The sequence below is a fragment of the Haliotis asinina genome, chromosome 11 (assembly GCF_037392515.1).
Source record: "Haliotis asinina isolate JCU_RB_2024 chromosome 11, JCU_Hal_asi_v2, whole genome shotgun sequence".
Taxonomy (NCBI): domain Eukaryota; kingdom Metazoa; phylum Mollusca; class Gastropoda; order Lepetellida; family Haliotidae; genus Haliotis; species Haliotis asinina.
Window position 1 is genome coordinate 40,313,651 of NC_090290.1, and position 16,676 is coordinate 40,330,326.

The 16,676-nt window shown below is 40.4% G+C and overlaps 1 protein-coding gene across 1 annotated transcript; it reads right to left on the reverse strand.

The window, feature by feature from the left end:
• LOC137256319 (calpain-1 catalytic subunit-like) lies at nt 1-13,964 on the reverse strand. The gene is made up of 11 exons (XM_067794080.1): nt 13,891-13,964; nt 11,423-11,696; nt 10,536-10,667; nt 10,050-10,252; nt 8,703-8,883; nt 5,441-5,506; nt 3,758-3,846; nt 3,029-3,192; nt 1,594-1,689; nt 830-918; nt 1-322 (listed from the first exon to the last, which is right to left on the reverse strand). The coding sequence occupies exons 2-11, from the start codon at nt 11,675-11,677 to the stop codon at nt 131-133; spliced, it is 1,467 nt and encodes a 488-aa protein (XP_067650181.1). The 5' UTR covers nt 11,678-11,696; nt 13,891-13,964; the 3' UTR covers nt 1-130.
• Nucleotides 13,965-16,676: the final 2,712 nt, after the last annotated feature.

Below are 16,676 nucleotides of genomic sequence, written 5' to 3' on the forward strand. Positions count from 1 at the left end.
TGCAATGATATCTCAAAAAATAAGAAAATATTTGACACGTCATATACTGCAAATGACCATGTCTCCACCGAAATGTCGTGGAAACCTCGATGTACAATCCACCGACTACTTAATAGTGCCTCAAGAACACTTAATACTTGTTTGCATAGATTGGACAAGGTGAAAACAGCCGTACAAGGAACTCCTTGGTGCTCCCACGTTCATCTCTTGAAGGAAGCAAAATGTACGTCCCATGTGACAGGATGTAGCGGTAAACACGTTGCAGTTCCAAAACCAGTCCTCTATTTCCCGCAATATCTGGAACACGTGCACGATCACCCCACTGCAATGGAGCGATGTGTTTGACAATGCAATTAACAACATATGTGCTGCATAAACAATTTATGTAACACAAACATTTAATTATAATGATGTTTTTGAGTTAAAAAGAAACTAATCAGACCACTGAGTTTCATTCTGCAAGCAACAGAAGGATGGTTAATTACTGAACCAGTAACTAACGTCGTCTTGCTAATTCGTTCTGAGTGAATGAGTTTAGTTTTACGCCGCACTCAGCAATATTCCAAACATATGGTCTGTAAATAATCGAGTCTGGACCAGACAATCCAGTGATCAACAGCAGGAGCATCGATCTACGCAATGAGAACCGATGACAAGAGTCAACCACGTCAGCTAGTCTGACCACCCGATCCCGTTAGTTGCCTCTTACGACAAGCACAGTCGTCTTTTATTGCAAGGATGGGTTGCTGAAGGCCTATTCTACCCCGGACCTACACGGTTCAATTCGTTTTTAAAGGACCAGAGGTCTCCTATCACTTACGGTGAACACGTCACAGCTGATGTTGCTGTAGTTGCCGCGCTGGGGTTCATCCTGTATGACTTGTACCACTACCGGGACAGTTCCTTGACGTGTGCGATCTGACAGTGTATGATGTTCAAGGTCACAGAAACATTTACTCGTCCACTTTCATGTAACTATTATCCAAGAGCCATTGCGTAATATCTCAACACTCTCGCTCTGTTACATTTACTCATACTAATAATCTTTCATTAACAACCCTTGAAGTGTAACTGCATCTAAAATATAGAAATAGTGTCATCCAACAATATTCTCTTACATATTAGACCTGACAACATTCCTTCGTCTTTTTATCTCTGAGCAAACACATGACAATATAAGGGCTCATCTCCCTCGGTTTTACTACCGAAGAGAACATATGTTCCAATAAGGAATACTCGGGGGGAAATGTATTGAGAGATCTAAGAACGAGACTAATACCTTGAATGTAAATCTATAATAATTCCTCATTTTCAGAAGTGGCATTTGTCGTTGAGTTCAAGGTCACGTGCGAGATTATGCGTTTGAGAGATGCAAAATGTGACGTCACTTCCGCAACAAAGCTTTATGTATGAAAAAACGTCAAATGATTGAAGACGCTCAGTGTCGGTAATATTATTGTTTATCGTAATGGGCACGAGATCCTGGTGTCTTTTTGAGCCGCCGAAAAACACTGCATAAAACATTTTATCGTTTGTTGTTAGTTTGACACAACACAATGATATCACAGCAAGAGAATTAATGAGCACTACAACTTCTATATTTGTCTGAAAACCCAGGCTTCTTACAGTTCTTTGGGATGTTGATTTTCACTGCTGTTCCCCACTCTCCAAATATGCTCCACACATAGTCTGACAAAAGAAAGAAACGTTAACACATTTGATACAAATGGCACTTTTAAACACGAAAACAACCCAAACAGGGTAATAATTTACCCGACTCAGCTCCCTGCGACTTCTACCCATAAACGTATAACGTTTTTTCGTTTATTGATTGTTTACTGATCTGTGACAGAGGTCTCTGAATGTGGCAGATAAACTGAGCAAAGATCCATACCGTCACGGCGATTCTGAACACCGATGATGCCGTTCAGCAAATTACTCACCCAAAACACCTGATCTGGTGATTCACGTCAGATTCTCAGATACAATTATCGTGAAATGTAACCGTAAAATCAAGGATATGATAACGTCTACTTTTGAATACCACATTAATCAGAATATCAATCCCATTAAACTATGTCCAACATTAGAGATGAATTCAAGCTGGATAGTTCATGACTTATGCAAGACTGACCCATATGATATCAATACACCATTTATAGTAATGAAAGCAAACAAATGTATGAGCGAGCGAATGAGTGAGTGTTGCTTAACGCTGCTTTTAGCAATATCATGGCAAAGGCACCAGAAATTGTCTTCACACAACTGTACCCATCTGATGAATCGGGTACCGGCATCAGCTGTACTGAGCTGTACACATTTACCATCAATTCTTCCCGTTGCTAAAGGGTAGTCTGAAATATACTATTTCAAGTCTGAAAAGATTTGTCAAATGCTTCATAACATAATGCGTCAAGTAATCACAAGCGTGTGGATGGTTCTGAACTTACCTTTCTACATTAGGATGTAGGGCAACCCATGCCAGGAACACCGTTTTTAATATATAACAATGTGCTTGACGACTTTGTAAGGACATTCATCGAAACGTCGCATATATTGCAATGAATAGTCCATCCACAAAACGTGTTCCCCTTCACCATACCATCTGCCAATCATACTATTAAATGCTACTTAAGGCAGTAAGGTAGCCTAGTAGTTAAAGCATCCGCTCGTCATGCCACAAACCAGAGTTTCATTCTTCACATGGGTACAATGTGTGAAGCCGAGTAAAACTAAAATCACTCTCTTCTTGTAACTTCACTTCCAAGATGACTAGTGTATCCTGCGATGAAGATGAATGGCCGTGCGCTTATATGATTTGAAATGTTTCTTAATGCTTAATATAATTCCTCTGCAAATTAAAAGTTCACGTTCCCCAACTTTGAAAGAGAGAGTATATTTTAGTGTTAAGTTTTAATATTACGCAGCGTCAGGATCAGCTTAAACCAGTCCGATGTCACTTACATAGCATTTCAGGCCATCCTATTTCCTGTACAGCTACAGATACTTATGTTCAAGGGTTACTCACTCAAAGGATCGGACACTCCATCTTTGTTGAAATCAGGTGTCAGGGAACAAATTGTCGTCTGAGTAAAGTTTGCCATAAAGTCTGATAGACTCATCCAGAACTCTCCATCGTCTTTCATTTGTCTCAGATCTCCGCCTTTGTCCAAAGTCTTCCATTCAAGGCTCCTGTAAAACGAAAGTTTAACTTTTCGAATCAGACTACGTCCTCGAGCCCTTCCATGGGTCATCACAAGGAAACAATGTAATCCCTGATGTACTTTTGTCCATGTATTCTTTTCCAGGTCTCTTTGCAAAGCTTATGTTGACCTATGGTGAGAATAAGTAAAGGAAAACTGTGACGAAGCAGTATTATCAAATATTTGTGTTCCTCAGCATGTTCAATATGTTCATACAATGAGCGTTACTCAACGAAGAGGGGATGCAGTGGTGTGTGTGTGTGTGTGTGTGTGTGTGTGTGTGTCTGTCTGTCTGTGTGTCTGTGTGTGCCTGTGTGTGTGTCTTTGTGTCTGTGTCTGTGTGTCTGTGTATGTCTGTGTCTGTCTGCGTGCGTGTGTGCGTGCGTGCGTGCTTTATTATCTCGGGGAAGTTCCGGTAACACTGGACTCGTTGAAGAGACGTTTACTTCTTCGTGAATTATGACGATTGGGCAACATGTTCTCTATAAGTTAAAAATGTAAAACACCCCATGAAAGAAAGGTTGAGAGCGGTGAGAGACACAAAACAAACTTACCCGTCGCTCCATTTCCCTGTCCACTCACTTGTAGCATGAGGATTCCTCAATCTGATCAGATTAACAACTTCACCGTTGTGTCTCTGCACCTGCACATAGAAGACACATGTCAGACGTTCAAGACACTGCGGTAAAACACATCAAAGATATTTATAGTCAATTATAATTCAGAAATGTCTATACAAAACTTCAGATTCATTAACTTCAGACCCATCCCATATCGTAAAAGCTTCACACGAAACACTACTGCACATCAACCATATTTTTGTCTGTTCACTTTAGATCCAACCTAAATAGAAATATCTAAACACTAAACATCATCATATCAACGATAGTTTTGTCTGTTTACTTCAGAGCCGACCAATACCGAAATATCTAAACACAAAACGTTATGCATTCCAACAATATTTTTTTTCTCTGTTTACTTCAGACCCGAGACATATCGAAATATCTAAATACATACCGTCACAGCACATCAACGATATTTGTTGTCTGTTTATTTCAGAGCCGACCAATATCGAAATATCTAAACACAAAACGTTACCCATGAAAGACATTTTTTCTTTGAACCGTCAAACCGGACATGCTTGTCCGTGATTATTTCATCATAAAGCACACGTGACGCTCATTCTTGAAATGATCCTCGTCATATCCTAACTTTGACCCTAGGGTCTAAGATAGGTGTCCTATTTTATTCTCAAAAAGTATCCTCGCGCTAGGACAAATACTACGACACAAACCTACGACACAAACCTACGACAAATACTAGATTATGTTCTGACGTGTCCTACGTATATCTTAGTAGACAATCAACATGGTGTGGTACTTGTTTGGTCATCAATTTTTATTTTAAAAAACTCGCCTAAAATACATTAGAATGTACACTACATAACATCAACGATATTTGTTCTCTGTTTACTTCCGACCCGACATATTTGGAAATATCTAAATACATACTGCCACAGCACATCAACGATATTTGTTTTCTGTTATTTCAGATCCGTTCATATCGAAATATTTAAACACAAATCACTACAGAACATCAACGATATTTGTTGTCTGTTTACTTCAGACCCGACACATTTCGAAATCTCTAAATATATACCGCCACAGCACATCAACGATATTTGTTTTCTGTTATTTCAGATCCGTTCATATCGAAATATTTAAACACAAAACACTACAGAACATCAACGATATTTGTTCCTCGTTTACTTCAGACCCAAGTGATGTCGGAATATCTATGCACAAAACACTACAACACATCAATGACATGTTTCGCCTGTCTATTTGACACCCAGCGCAAACCACAATGTAACAGATCCTGTAGTTACTCTTGTTGCTTCTGACGCCAAAACTGAGAACACTAACGTTCAACATTTCACATTTTGAAATGTACGTGGAGTCAACATATAGAGGTAGTGCACTATGATTAGTGCCGACTCTTCTTACAGAACTTTACTCAACAGGAATGAAGTAACATAGTTCACCTCATGTACAATGCACATCTCTACCGCCAGCAGAGGTTCATGGTGGTCTTTGTACAGCAATGGAAACAGGAAATTAAAGAACCAAACTAGGTCATAGTGTCAAGAAACCGCATCTTTCCAAGACATTTCTAAGATTGTAAATGTTGACTTTAGTCCATGATCTATGATTTATAACTGAAATAGTTGTCTTTACCTTGGCAGTTTTGTTCAGTGTATAGGCATGTCGTCCAATCAGGCCCAGGTCACCTGTATAACGTTTCTGAAACGACACGACTCTTAGTAACTGACGATATCTGAGAGACACATGTGTCTGTTGAAGGCATATCGAACATGTGCAGACAACGGCCTGACTGACTGGACTCCTTAGGTCAGCTGGCCGATGTTATTGTTGCTTGTTATGTACGAGAAGAGTGACAACGTTTGTTGTGGACTTTACATGAGAGTCATAATCATGATAATTCAGTCATTTGAAAAAATGTTTCTCCGTGACAAGTCCGTGCAATAACAATAGATTGTGTTAAAAAGATCTTTCATTCTGCTCACACTGAAATGTTGAATCCTTGTGATGCAAAATTGAAGAGTCAAACCGGACATGCTTGTCCGTGATTATTTCATCATAAAGCATATAGGACGCTCTTTCTTGAAATGATCCTCGTCATGTCCTAACTTTGACCCTAGGGTCAAAGATAGGTGTCCTTTCTTATTCTCACAAAGTATCCCGGTGATAGGACATTCTAACCTACGACAAATACTAGGGTATGTTCTGACCTGTCCTAAGTATATCTCAGTAGACAATCAACATGGTGTGGTACTTGTTTGGTCATCAATTCTGATTTTAAGACACTCGCCTAAAATACATTTGAATGTACTTCTGATGAGGTAAGAAGACCTTTTTTAGTTTATATTATCAATTTATCAGTGAGGAATTGACATGAGTGTTGCAATACACATTCTTTAGATCTACCAAAGAGAATTGTTTTATTCTTACCTATTCCATCTCTTTTGATTCATAATATTGCTCTTTTCTGTAATATTGATGTGAAATTTCAACGTCAAGGCCAGCATGGAAATGGAAGTAATTCCTGTTTAGTAATAGGCGAACATTGTGAGAGTTCAAGTCATGATTTGCATAAACAAACAAATGAAATGAAAATATTTTTTGCACATATCTTCTTTTTTTCTTCTTTTGTTAATAAACCGTTTTCTAGAACTTCTGTAACTATTATAAAGTGTTGGCAATATTGAAAATATTAACATTATTATATATATACTTATTTTCTGGAAGAACATGTTTTTCATAGCATTGTCATAAATCATAGATAATATTTAGAGGAATTCGCAACTTAATTAAGGCTGAAGAGGACGCTATCCTAGCGAGGACTGATAACTCAACGTAGGACAAGAATAAGATCGTTTCGAGAATGGTCTTGTCCTAACAAGAGGAGGTCCTAACTAGTTAGGATCTATCTTAGCTGCAAGCGGGTCATCCCGCGTATTAAACTATAAAAGAAGTGCAGATGTGCATGGACTGAAACATTTATGTTACTGAGTATCAATTTTGGCATCGATCATTGATATATGGTTGACAATAATTACATCGGAAGATTTAAAGTAATTAAAAATTTCAAGAACATGCCTAAATGTAGAACTTTAACACCATTTCGCAGTAACACAGTGCTAAGATCCTGAGTGTTAGCGAAACTTAATCATTTGTTTTCTACCGTCCCTGCATCATCCTAAATTGCGGAATCTATCTGAGAAATAATATCGTTAACGACATGAGAAATCCCTTAAAGCAAGATATCTTATCATCCAGAGTTTCAAACCTGAACAAAGATTAAGGAAACACGTATTGGATTGGTATTGGGTAACGAGAATGATATATACAAGCACGCACGCACACACGCACGCACGCACGCACGCACGCACGCACGCACGCACGCACGCACGCACGCACGCACGCACGCACGCGCGCGCGTGCGTGTGTGTGTACTTACATAGTGGGATGAAGCAGGGGTAAAATGTATCAACGATTATTATGAGGGTGATCATTTTGTTTCCGGTCACGTTTTCAAGAATAAATACAATATTTCCTGTAATTATTTAACATTGCGCGGGGGAAGTAATGATTAAAAGATATTGATATTATCCTATATTACTCACTAGTTTTACCAATTAAGTTGCATCTTTTCTATAACATTTCATTAGGATCAAAGACATCAGCCAATCAGCAACAGGAGAAAAATATTGTAAAACAATACACAGATACCGAATGGAGAACTATTTATGAAATTCCATTTCAATCAACTGATAGTGTTTAATTTCGGTGGCTTCAGTTTAGAATCACTGACTAAATCCTTCTTGTTGGAAAATATTTGTTTAAGTTTGGATACATAAACGCTCCTGTTTGTACAGTTTGTGAGAAGGTCATAGCCGAAATTTGTCAAGTTTTATGAAATTGCGAAACTGTGAACTCAGTCTGGACTAAAGTCCCAAACAGGCTAAAAATAGCAAGGTGTATCCAGTTTACTAAAGAAACCATTATAATGAGTAAAGAATTATAATTAGTTATTTCAGAACTAAATCCATAACATACTCCAATTGTGACCACAGCAAATTGGTAAAATTTGGGTCAAGTTACCGTAAGTTGTTTGTTTGAACCTTTGTTTGAACCCATTTTTCACCCTTTTCAGTTAAACTTTGTATACTGGTGTATGGCTGAATTCGTCAACTTTATATTACATTACATGATTTCCTGTAGAAAAAATAATGATAAAAATAATAATAAACTCAGAGTAATGCTTATACCGACAACATTACTGTATGACGTCAAGAGAGAAAAATGTCACGTGATTTCACAGACGTGCTAACGGACTATACATAATGGCCAAGATAGAAGACATTGTTATTAATGTGTAAATAAAATACTTGTATCTGATAACTATATATTTCCCCATCAGGCTCATAATTGTTAATGTCGTAAGAGGTGACTAACGGGATCGACTGGTCAGGCTCGCTGACTTGGTTGACACATGTCATCGGTTCCCAATTGAGCAGGTCGATGCTCATGTTGTTGGTCACTGGATTGTCTGGTCCAGACTCGATTATTCACAGACCGCCACCATATGGCCGGAATATTGCTGAGTGAGGCGTAAAACTAAACTCACTTTCTTACTTTTTCACTTTTCAAACTTCTTTTTTACTTTTTTTTTTTTTTTTTTTGTAATTTGGGTTTTGTTTTGTTTTTGTTTTGTTTTGTTTTGTTTTTTTGTTAGGCGTGTTCACTATAAAGTACATGTAATCCAGCCTGTTCCCCTGATACATTTAGTCGCATCTAACGTCGAAAGTGTTTTATCATGAAGACTGAAATTGATATTAAATGACGAAAGAGGTACAATGAAGACAAAGGAACCAAAAATATTTATATTTATAAATACATTTGAGATGTTACTTACACGCATGCCACATGACACAGTTGCGCCAGCCTGTAGTGCCTTGTGAAGTCGTTGGAAGAGATCGTGGGGACGGGATGTGTAATATGCAAGAAACACAGTCTCAGTAACTCCTCCCGTAAGGGCCAGATACGCCTCGCTCGGCCAACCACCTTTACTTACCACACAGTATGACCCGTACATCCTACACAACAAAACATGTACATACTAAAAACCTATAGCCACGTGTATTTCCACTGATTTTAACCAATGCCACATTTGTTAATGAAGTTATTTGTTTCAGAATCAAATCCCCTTGGCTAACCGGGTTGGTGAAGTTCTTCAACACGTCGCTTGTCGACATGTGCGTATCACGTCATCCTATTTTAAATGGCCTGTTGTATTTCTCTGAGTGACTGGATGAGTATTATTTTACGCCGCTTTACCAATATTCCAGGAATATCACGGGGACACCACAAACGGGCTTCACAAGTGAGAAATCGAACCCGGGTCTTTCGCATGAACGCTTAAACACTAGGGTACCCCAACGTCCCCCATTTCTCTGGATAACGTACGTACTGGCGTCAATGCAACAACTGAGGGGTGAATGCTTTCACAACAGATAAAACCAAACATCAAATAGCGATCAAGTAATGGGGTACGGACGTCACATTTACAACAAGTCTTAAAGTCTTAAATATCCACCGCCATTGCAAAACACTCTTTATGAATATGTCAACTCGTTACGACTATGTGAAATGTTGTTCCTCAGGCTGATCTAATGAAAATATATCTGTGTCAACTATTCGTTTACTAGCATGCTTGTGTCAACAACAAACTGCCTGCGTGCTTCCACAATTTGATGTACATCAGTTATGTTGATACTGGACACAGAAGCATACGGTCGATTTATGCCATTAGGTTCTTGAATAGCCACAAAGTGGAAGGGGAGTGCTAAATAGTTCTTTTAATAAATTAGCAGTTTTAAAGGCATATTCCGGAAAAAGCGCACCAGCCGCAATACAGTCGAAGTCAAACAGTCAAACCTGTTGCCATAAGAACGCCAAAAATATTATATTCAGCTATCGAAACTAACGAAAGGCACCAGTTCACATTTAGATCTAGCTATGTGCCAAGTTTGGACAAGAAACATTGAACGTTTTTAAAGTTCTGTTCCGGAAAAGAGAACCAACAGGAGACTTGTATTGCTGGAAATGCTCAATGACACTCAAATTTCAATTGCGTTCCAATATACATTTCAGTTTCCGTGGATTCATCCATTATGTTTTGGCAGAGGTATAAGGCCCGGTTATCATGTTCAGTACAAATATCATTAGCGAGCAGGAAGGTGAGCATCTGGGGCATACATACTTCGCTAGAGCCTTTTCCAAGAAGGAAACCCACAGTTCGTTGGAGGCTGTCCCAGACTGTGCGCTGTAAAGCCCAAGACCTGTCTGACCTCGAAACAGGGGTAAATAGTCATCGATATAAATGTCAACCCATTCGCCAAACTTCCACAGCTTGCAATGGCAGATTCCGTCGGTCCGAGGTGCGTATGATTCGGTGTTGATCAACTTAAATGCAAGAATTGTTTGTAGCATTTCTATGATTATCATGATGGCTTTTATAACATTTATCAACATGAGATTTGTTCACAATCATTCTAAATTCGGGGAATATGAGTGTCATCATTCGTGACCACCTCGGGTTTTTCCGTGACAAGTCAAATAGCTTGGAGGTTATGGAAAGGGGCATACTTGCCACCGATGTTAATCATGTGAAATAACGAAATTATCACTAGGTTTTCTGACTATGACTTTTTCAAATCAGGAATGTATATATACAAACTGTACTTACCTTATTCAAAAGTCGGGGCTTGTCAGCAAGACTGGACAGAATGGCTAGGAACCAGCACGTGCCAAACCCATATTGCATGACGTCATACCTTTCTGTACCATCAACAAAGAGTTGTGGATTCTTGATAAATTCCTGAAATGACAGAACCAGCTTCCAATTAGGACAGGACAGAGCCTCACTCTCACACTCACCCTGACCCTTCCCCAACATTCACTCACCGCCACCACCACATGTGTAGTCCTATCGAGACATTTGAAAGCAAACACTTCAAATATTAGAATGTGGACCAAACAGTCCAGTGATCAACACCATGAGCATCTATCTACACATTTCGTATACGATTACGTGTGTCTACCATGTCAGCGAGTCTGACCACCCGATCCCGTTAGTTCCACTTACGACAAGCGTTTTAACCCGGATCGTCATGAGAAATTAAGTACGGAAACAAACATGTAACAACTAGTCTAAATAAGGCTTCGAAATTGAAAATGAATGTTATACGGTGCATATTGAACGCATCTCCTATGCGTCGACGTTTTGTCACGGATATGTTTCAAAGTAGAGCTAATAAGTATGCCACGGCACTACGCGAGATCTTAGTGCTTCAAACAAGCAACGTTTCATACCTTCATACTCTCCTCAGAAGCTTAAACGACCAGTCATGGTTCTACAGGTTTGACAACGGCAGACCAGGAGGTCGCGCACTTTGGAACCAGAACTGGTTCATGAACATACTTTAGTACCGGATGTAAGCTGAGCCCCATTTCTCGTATCGCATAAGAAGCCGAAAACCAGCTTAGTAGTGGAAGTAGCACCTAGCGAGAATAGGTATAGCCACCCTACATCACAGTACGTGTTTGCTTCTAAAATGATTCAAATGAGCTTACATGCGGTCTATACCACATAAGTGCCCGGGTGACACAGCCAGTTTCTGCTCTGCTTGGAGGAAAATCTTCATCTGTCCACATTTCTCCAGTAGTTACTTTTGGTGGAGCTTGCTTCACACTTCGGTGTTTCGTCCTCAAATCTAACGTGGCATACTTCAAGTCTGATCCTTCTGGGTCTTCAGAATAGCCATCCTCCTCGATGGCAAGGTTCCTAAAGGCTCGAAACATGCCTCGATATGTCGTTGAATAAGCCATTTTTGTCCACTTTCACACTCTGCAATATAAGGGTATCTTTAAATCAACTATTTCCCATACGACAGACGAAATGTTTGAGCGAAGATACGTTTGACTCAAGACAGAGACCGAGTGTGTGTAATTTTACGCCGCTTCAAACTATATTCCAGCAATAATGGCGAGGACACAAGCCTCAAGGCTCAAAATTCGATTTCAGTAAACGTGATAGTTTCTCACTTCGACAACATTTGGTCTTTTGTGAGTGAGTGAGTGAGTGAGTGAGTTTAGTTTTACGTCGCACTTAGCAATATTCAAGCTAAATGGCGACGGTCTGTAACTAATCGAGGCTGGACCAGACAATCCAGTGATCAACAACATGAGTATCGATATGCCCAATTGGGAACCAAGTCAGCGAGTCTGACCACCCGATCCCGTTAGTCGCCTTTTACGACAAGCATAGTCGCCTTTTATGGCAAGCATGGGTTGCTGGGGGCCTATTCTACCCCGGGACGTTCACGGGTCTGGTCTTTTGTGATTTCACTCGACACTACAGAGAACAATTTGCAGGACAGATTTATAATAGACGGCAGACCTCACCTGACCTCACCTATCTTTACCTTATATATTTATGCAGTAATAGAAGTAACTAAACATAAATGTTTATATGATGCGTAAATGAGTTAATGAGTGATTATGATTTTACCTGACTTTTCGCAGTATTCCAGCAATATCACGGCGGGTGGCACAAGATATGGGACAGTCTTTAAAGGCACGTGACTAAATTCCTTACAATATAGCTACTTCGAAGCTCAGAAATTGATTATCGTACTGTGCTTCTAGTGTTCACAGGCAGGCATGACACATTTCAGAGTGGCCACAAGTGGGTCACGAACAGACCTGACAATGTCAGTTGCATGGGCGAATAGGTTCTCGCAACACTTGTGCAAGTATGGAATATGTTAATCCTTTTCAGCTATTTCAACAGTATATATATAATTCAAACGGCAGCAGTACTCATCAATAAATCGATATATTGGCTGAGCGAGCCAGAGGAAATACGCCATTACACTGAAGGCACAGAGGCGACATTCCACTTGCATATTTCAATATTACTCCTTCGTCAGGTCAATGAAAGCTTGGGATCTTTTATGTAGGACAGCCATAAAAGAGGTGAAGTGAAATGGGGTATGACTTCGCGCATAAGAATATTTCGTTTCAGTTGATTATATAGTGCCAACTGAAATACCATGCTACAGTTAATCGTGATCACGTTACATATGAAACCGACTAGTCCTTGTTGGACCCATTAATGCCGAACAACAAGAACCATAGGTTAACATATTTAGGACTGACGTGGCCGGGGATCGAACCTGCGACTTTACGCTCTCCGATCGGAGAGAAAATTAGAACCGATGTATAATAATAAATAATGTTAAGAATTTCATTCATCCAGTCTCTGTCGAGACAATGCCGGGCAGTGATTGTACAAAGTACAGACTTTGAACTTACCATACGGACTCAGGTAAACAGAGTAGAATCTTTATCTATATACGTGTGAATTCCCGCCTCTTTATCACTTAAATTACATACAGTAATTTGTCTTAAACTAATGCAAAGAAAATCTTCTAAAATGGTTTATGTACTTCTTTTCTTCTTTGAAGAGTGTAATCTTACTCCCCCTTCAGGTCAAAGGGCTTTGGAGCAGTCTAGTGGTTAAAGAGTTCGCTTGTCACGCCCAAATCCGGTGTTCGATTCCCTACGTGGGTATAACGTATGAAGCCTCTTTCTGGTGTTCCCAGCCGGGATATTGTTGGAATGTTGCTAAAAGCGGCGTAAAACTAAACTCACTCCCTCACTTCTCAGGTCCGTGAAAGTCATGGTGCTTTCATGTTGGGAAACCAAGAGTAAATGAAAACTGACATAATAATAAATAAACGATAGGTAATTTATGAAAGGAAGGCAAAGTAATTCGCTCTAATTGCCATGTTTGGGAATGGTCTCTAGTTTCTACAAGTTTATGTTCATGTTGTCACTAAAACGCTTCGAGATCGGTAGGTTATTCCAACCAAAACGTTATATTATAATAATTTGATGAATGTTTTCCGTATAGTTTAAAACTTGAAAGATGTGATATCTCATAGCTGCACTATTGTATCATAGACAATGGTGGCATGCGGCTTGAGGAAGAGTAAGTATTATCAACTTAAAATAATTAAACATTTGTTATGTCTCACCTTCCTTCCAACGGCAGTGCTGAACAGTCCCCAACGACTGACGACTTCACAAATATCCTGGATAACTGTTCATGCCTTATGATCCAATCGGTCGCTTGGTGCTAGTCGTTGATCATGACCCGTGACGACAATACTGTGACAACTGAAACAGTGAATCTGCTTGGGACACACATACATTCTATACACTTTCAGTTGCTCAACTACATAACGGTACAGTATATTGGCAAGGAAATCGTGAATAGATATTTGCATGCCAACTTCTCTGTGGTGGGCATACGCTCACAGATAGGGGAATTATCATTATCAAACGTACATCACCAAGTTACGTCTCTGTCTCTGTCTCTGTCTCTGTCTGTCTGTCTGTCTGTCTGTCTCTCTCTCTCTCTCTCTCTCCCTCTCTCTCTCTCTCTCTCTCTCTCTCTCACACACACACACACACACACACATCCTCTTAGTGCGTTACGGACAAGCATAGAACAAATCATCTTCCAATTTGACATGGGGCTGGGCACAGTCCGACCAAAACTATCATGGTCCAAACGTCTTTAAAACACACTACACGTACTTGAGTGTCCGAAAGTGACAGGATGGCCTGCAAGCCAAAGAAGACACCAATTTCAAAGAACAGGATCTCCTAGTCGAGTCCATATCGAATTATATTGGCATGAGATTTGGACTCGACAAGGGTAAATGAACACATACAGAAACAGAACTGGCCTAGGCTAATTGATGGCATGGCAGACAGGGGTGACCAGTTAAGGTTAGAAATGTCTTAAAGCGCGTGACACAATGTGAAGGAAACTAAATTATCCCACGAGAAATCAATAAAAGTGAAGCAGTGGTAATGCTACAATCTAGAAAAACAGAAAGCCATAAAGTGACTCTGTCACAATATTATTCTGGCGGCTACGGGAGATTCCGAGTCAGTTTTCTTGGGAGTAAATTAAAACCCCTATAAACCCATCACAGACATGCAAGCATTAGTCAGTGAGATGGCATTGAACATCTCACAAACTTCCGTCGGTCTCAAATCTAGTGAGTGAGTGAGTTTAGTTTTACGCCGCACTCAGCAATATTCCAGCTATATGGCAGTGGTCTGTAAATAATCGAGTCTGGACCAGACAATCCAGTGATCAACAACATGAGCATCGATCTGCGCAACTGGGAACCGATGACATATGTCAACCAAGTCAGGGAGTCTGACCACCCAATCCCGTTAGTCGCCTCTTACGACAAGCACAGTCACCTTTTATGGCAAGCATGGGTTGCTGAAGGCCTATTCTACCCCGGGACCTTCACGGGTCGTCTCAAATCTAAATGACTGAAATGTCTGAATACGGAAATTCTGCGACGAGCGCCATCGACATCACTCGCCCATTTCCGTAACCTGCACAAGAGTGGGCACGTGAATTTAGGTGCACGTCGCACTCAGCAATATTCCAGCTATGTGGCGGCGGGCTGTAAATAATCGAGTCTGGACCAGACAGTCCAGTGATCAACAGCATGACCATCGATCTGCGCAATTGGGAACCGATGGCATGTGTCAACCAATTCAGTGAACTTGAACACCCGATCCCTTTTGTCGCCTCTTGAGACAAGCATGGGTTACTGGATGTCAATAGTCTAAACCCGGACCTTCGCGAGCCCGGTCACTCAGTAACTTTAGTACTTATCCCATCACTGCTTTCTACTGAATCGTAACAAAACCGAGGAAACACAGCTTCAACACTGCTCCATACTAAACCAAAAGAAAAAGGAAAACTCGCATTAGGTATAAAACATGCAAATATAGAAAAAAAAGTGCATGAGCTTGTTCAGTTCTGCATACACCTCTCTCGCGTTCAAAACAGGCAACGTTATCTCCTTCACAGCTTATACATCCGTGAACACACCAATAAGCAACCAACATATTAGGGCTGGGACGGGTCCAAATTAATTTTCTACCCTGGAACCCCACTCCTCATTACCCTACTCCGGATTTGTAAGAAATAGCAAACTGTTCTTCAGGCAGGAGGCTAAAATTTCGAGTTTTTTCAATATCTGATGCATGTGTTATATTCAAAAGTGGCTGTTCATGTTAGAAAAAAAACAATCCAACCTTTCAATCATGAAAGAATAACATTACATTGTTTAATGTATAAAACACACGATCATAGTGGGTCCGGCTACTGGGACGGGCACCCGGGTCCAACGTATTACCCATCCGTCCCGGGTACCCTCGTTACCCGTCTGAGCCCTACAACATATATGGCGTCCACCTCTTGAACTTTAATTTCTGGGGTTGACATCTCAAGACACGAAGGCTTTTTCCATGAGTTGGTGAGTGAGTTTGATTTTTAGGCCTTCTTTTTAGTAAAATTCCGGCAACATCACGGCGATGAAGATCAGAAACGTTCTTCGCATATAGAACTCATGATGGGAATCAAACCAGAATCTTCGGCGTGACTAGCGAACGCTTTAACCACTTACCTTCCTCAAGGCCCCATTTGTTCAAAGATAATTTCTATATGTTTTCCATGGCATTGAGGTTAATGTTTCGGTGGCCACCCCACCATGACGCTAGGAATACGAAGGTGTGAAAAGCTCGAGTTGGTTTTTTTCTCACTGTGCGAGTCTCCAACTTGTAATGTGACAGACGGTATCTCAGCTTGCACATAGAAGCTGGTTCCCGGTTCCGTTTGCGCGACGTCAACTCCGCTCTGTGACGCTGCGCCTGCCTGAACGAACGGGAATAAGCCCGGGAAGAAGCTCGGTGGTCATCTCAGCAAGGGAGAGCACTCTAGTTT

Excerpts from the sequence above, each read along its gene's own strand:
- LOC137256319 (XM_067794080.1), bottom strand. The coding sequence starts at position 11,677 with ATGGCTTATTCAACGACATATCGAGGCATGTTTCGAGCCTTTAGGAAC. Across the intron at positions 8,884-10,049 it reads TTGGAAAAGGCTCTAGCGAA|GATGTACGGGTCATACTGTG; the intron begins GTATGTATGCCC and ends TTTGTTGTGTAG. Across the intron at positions 3,847-5,440 it reads CACTGAACAAAACTGCCAAG|GTGCAGAGACACAACGGTGA; the intron begins GTAAAGACAACT and ends TTCTATGTGCAG.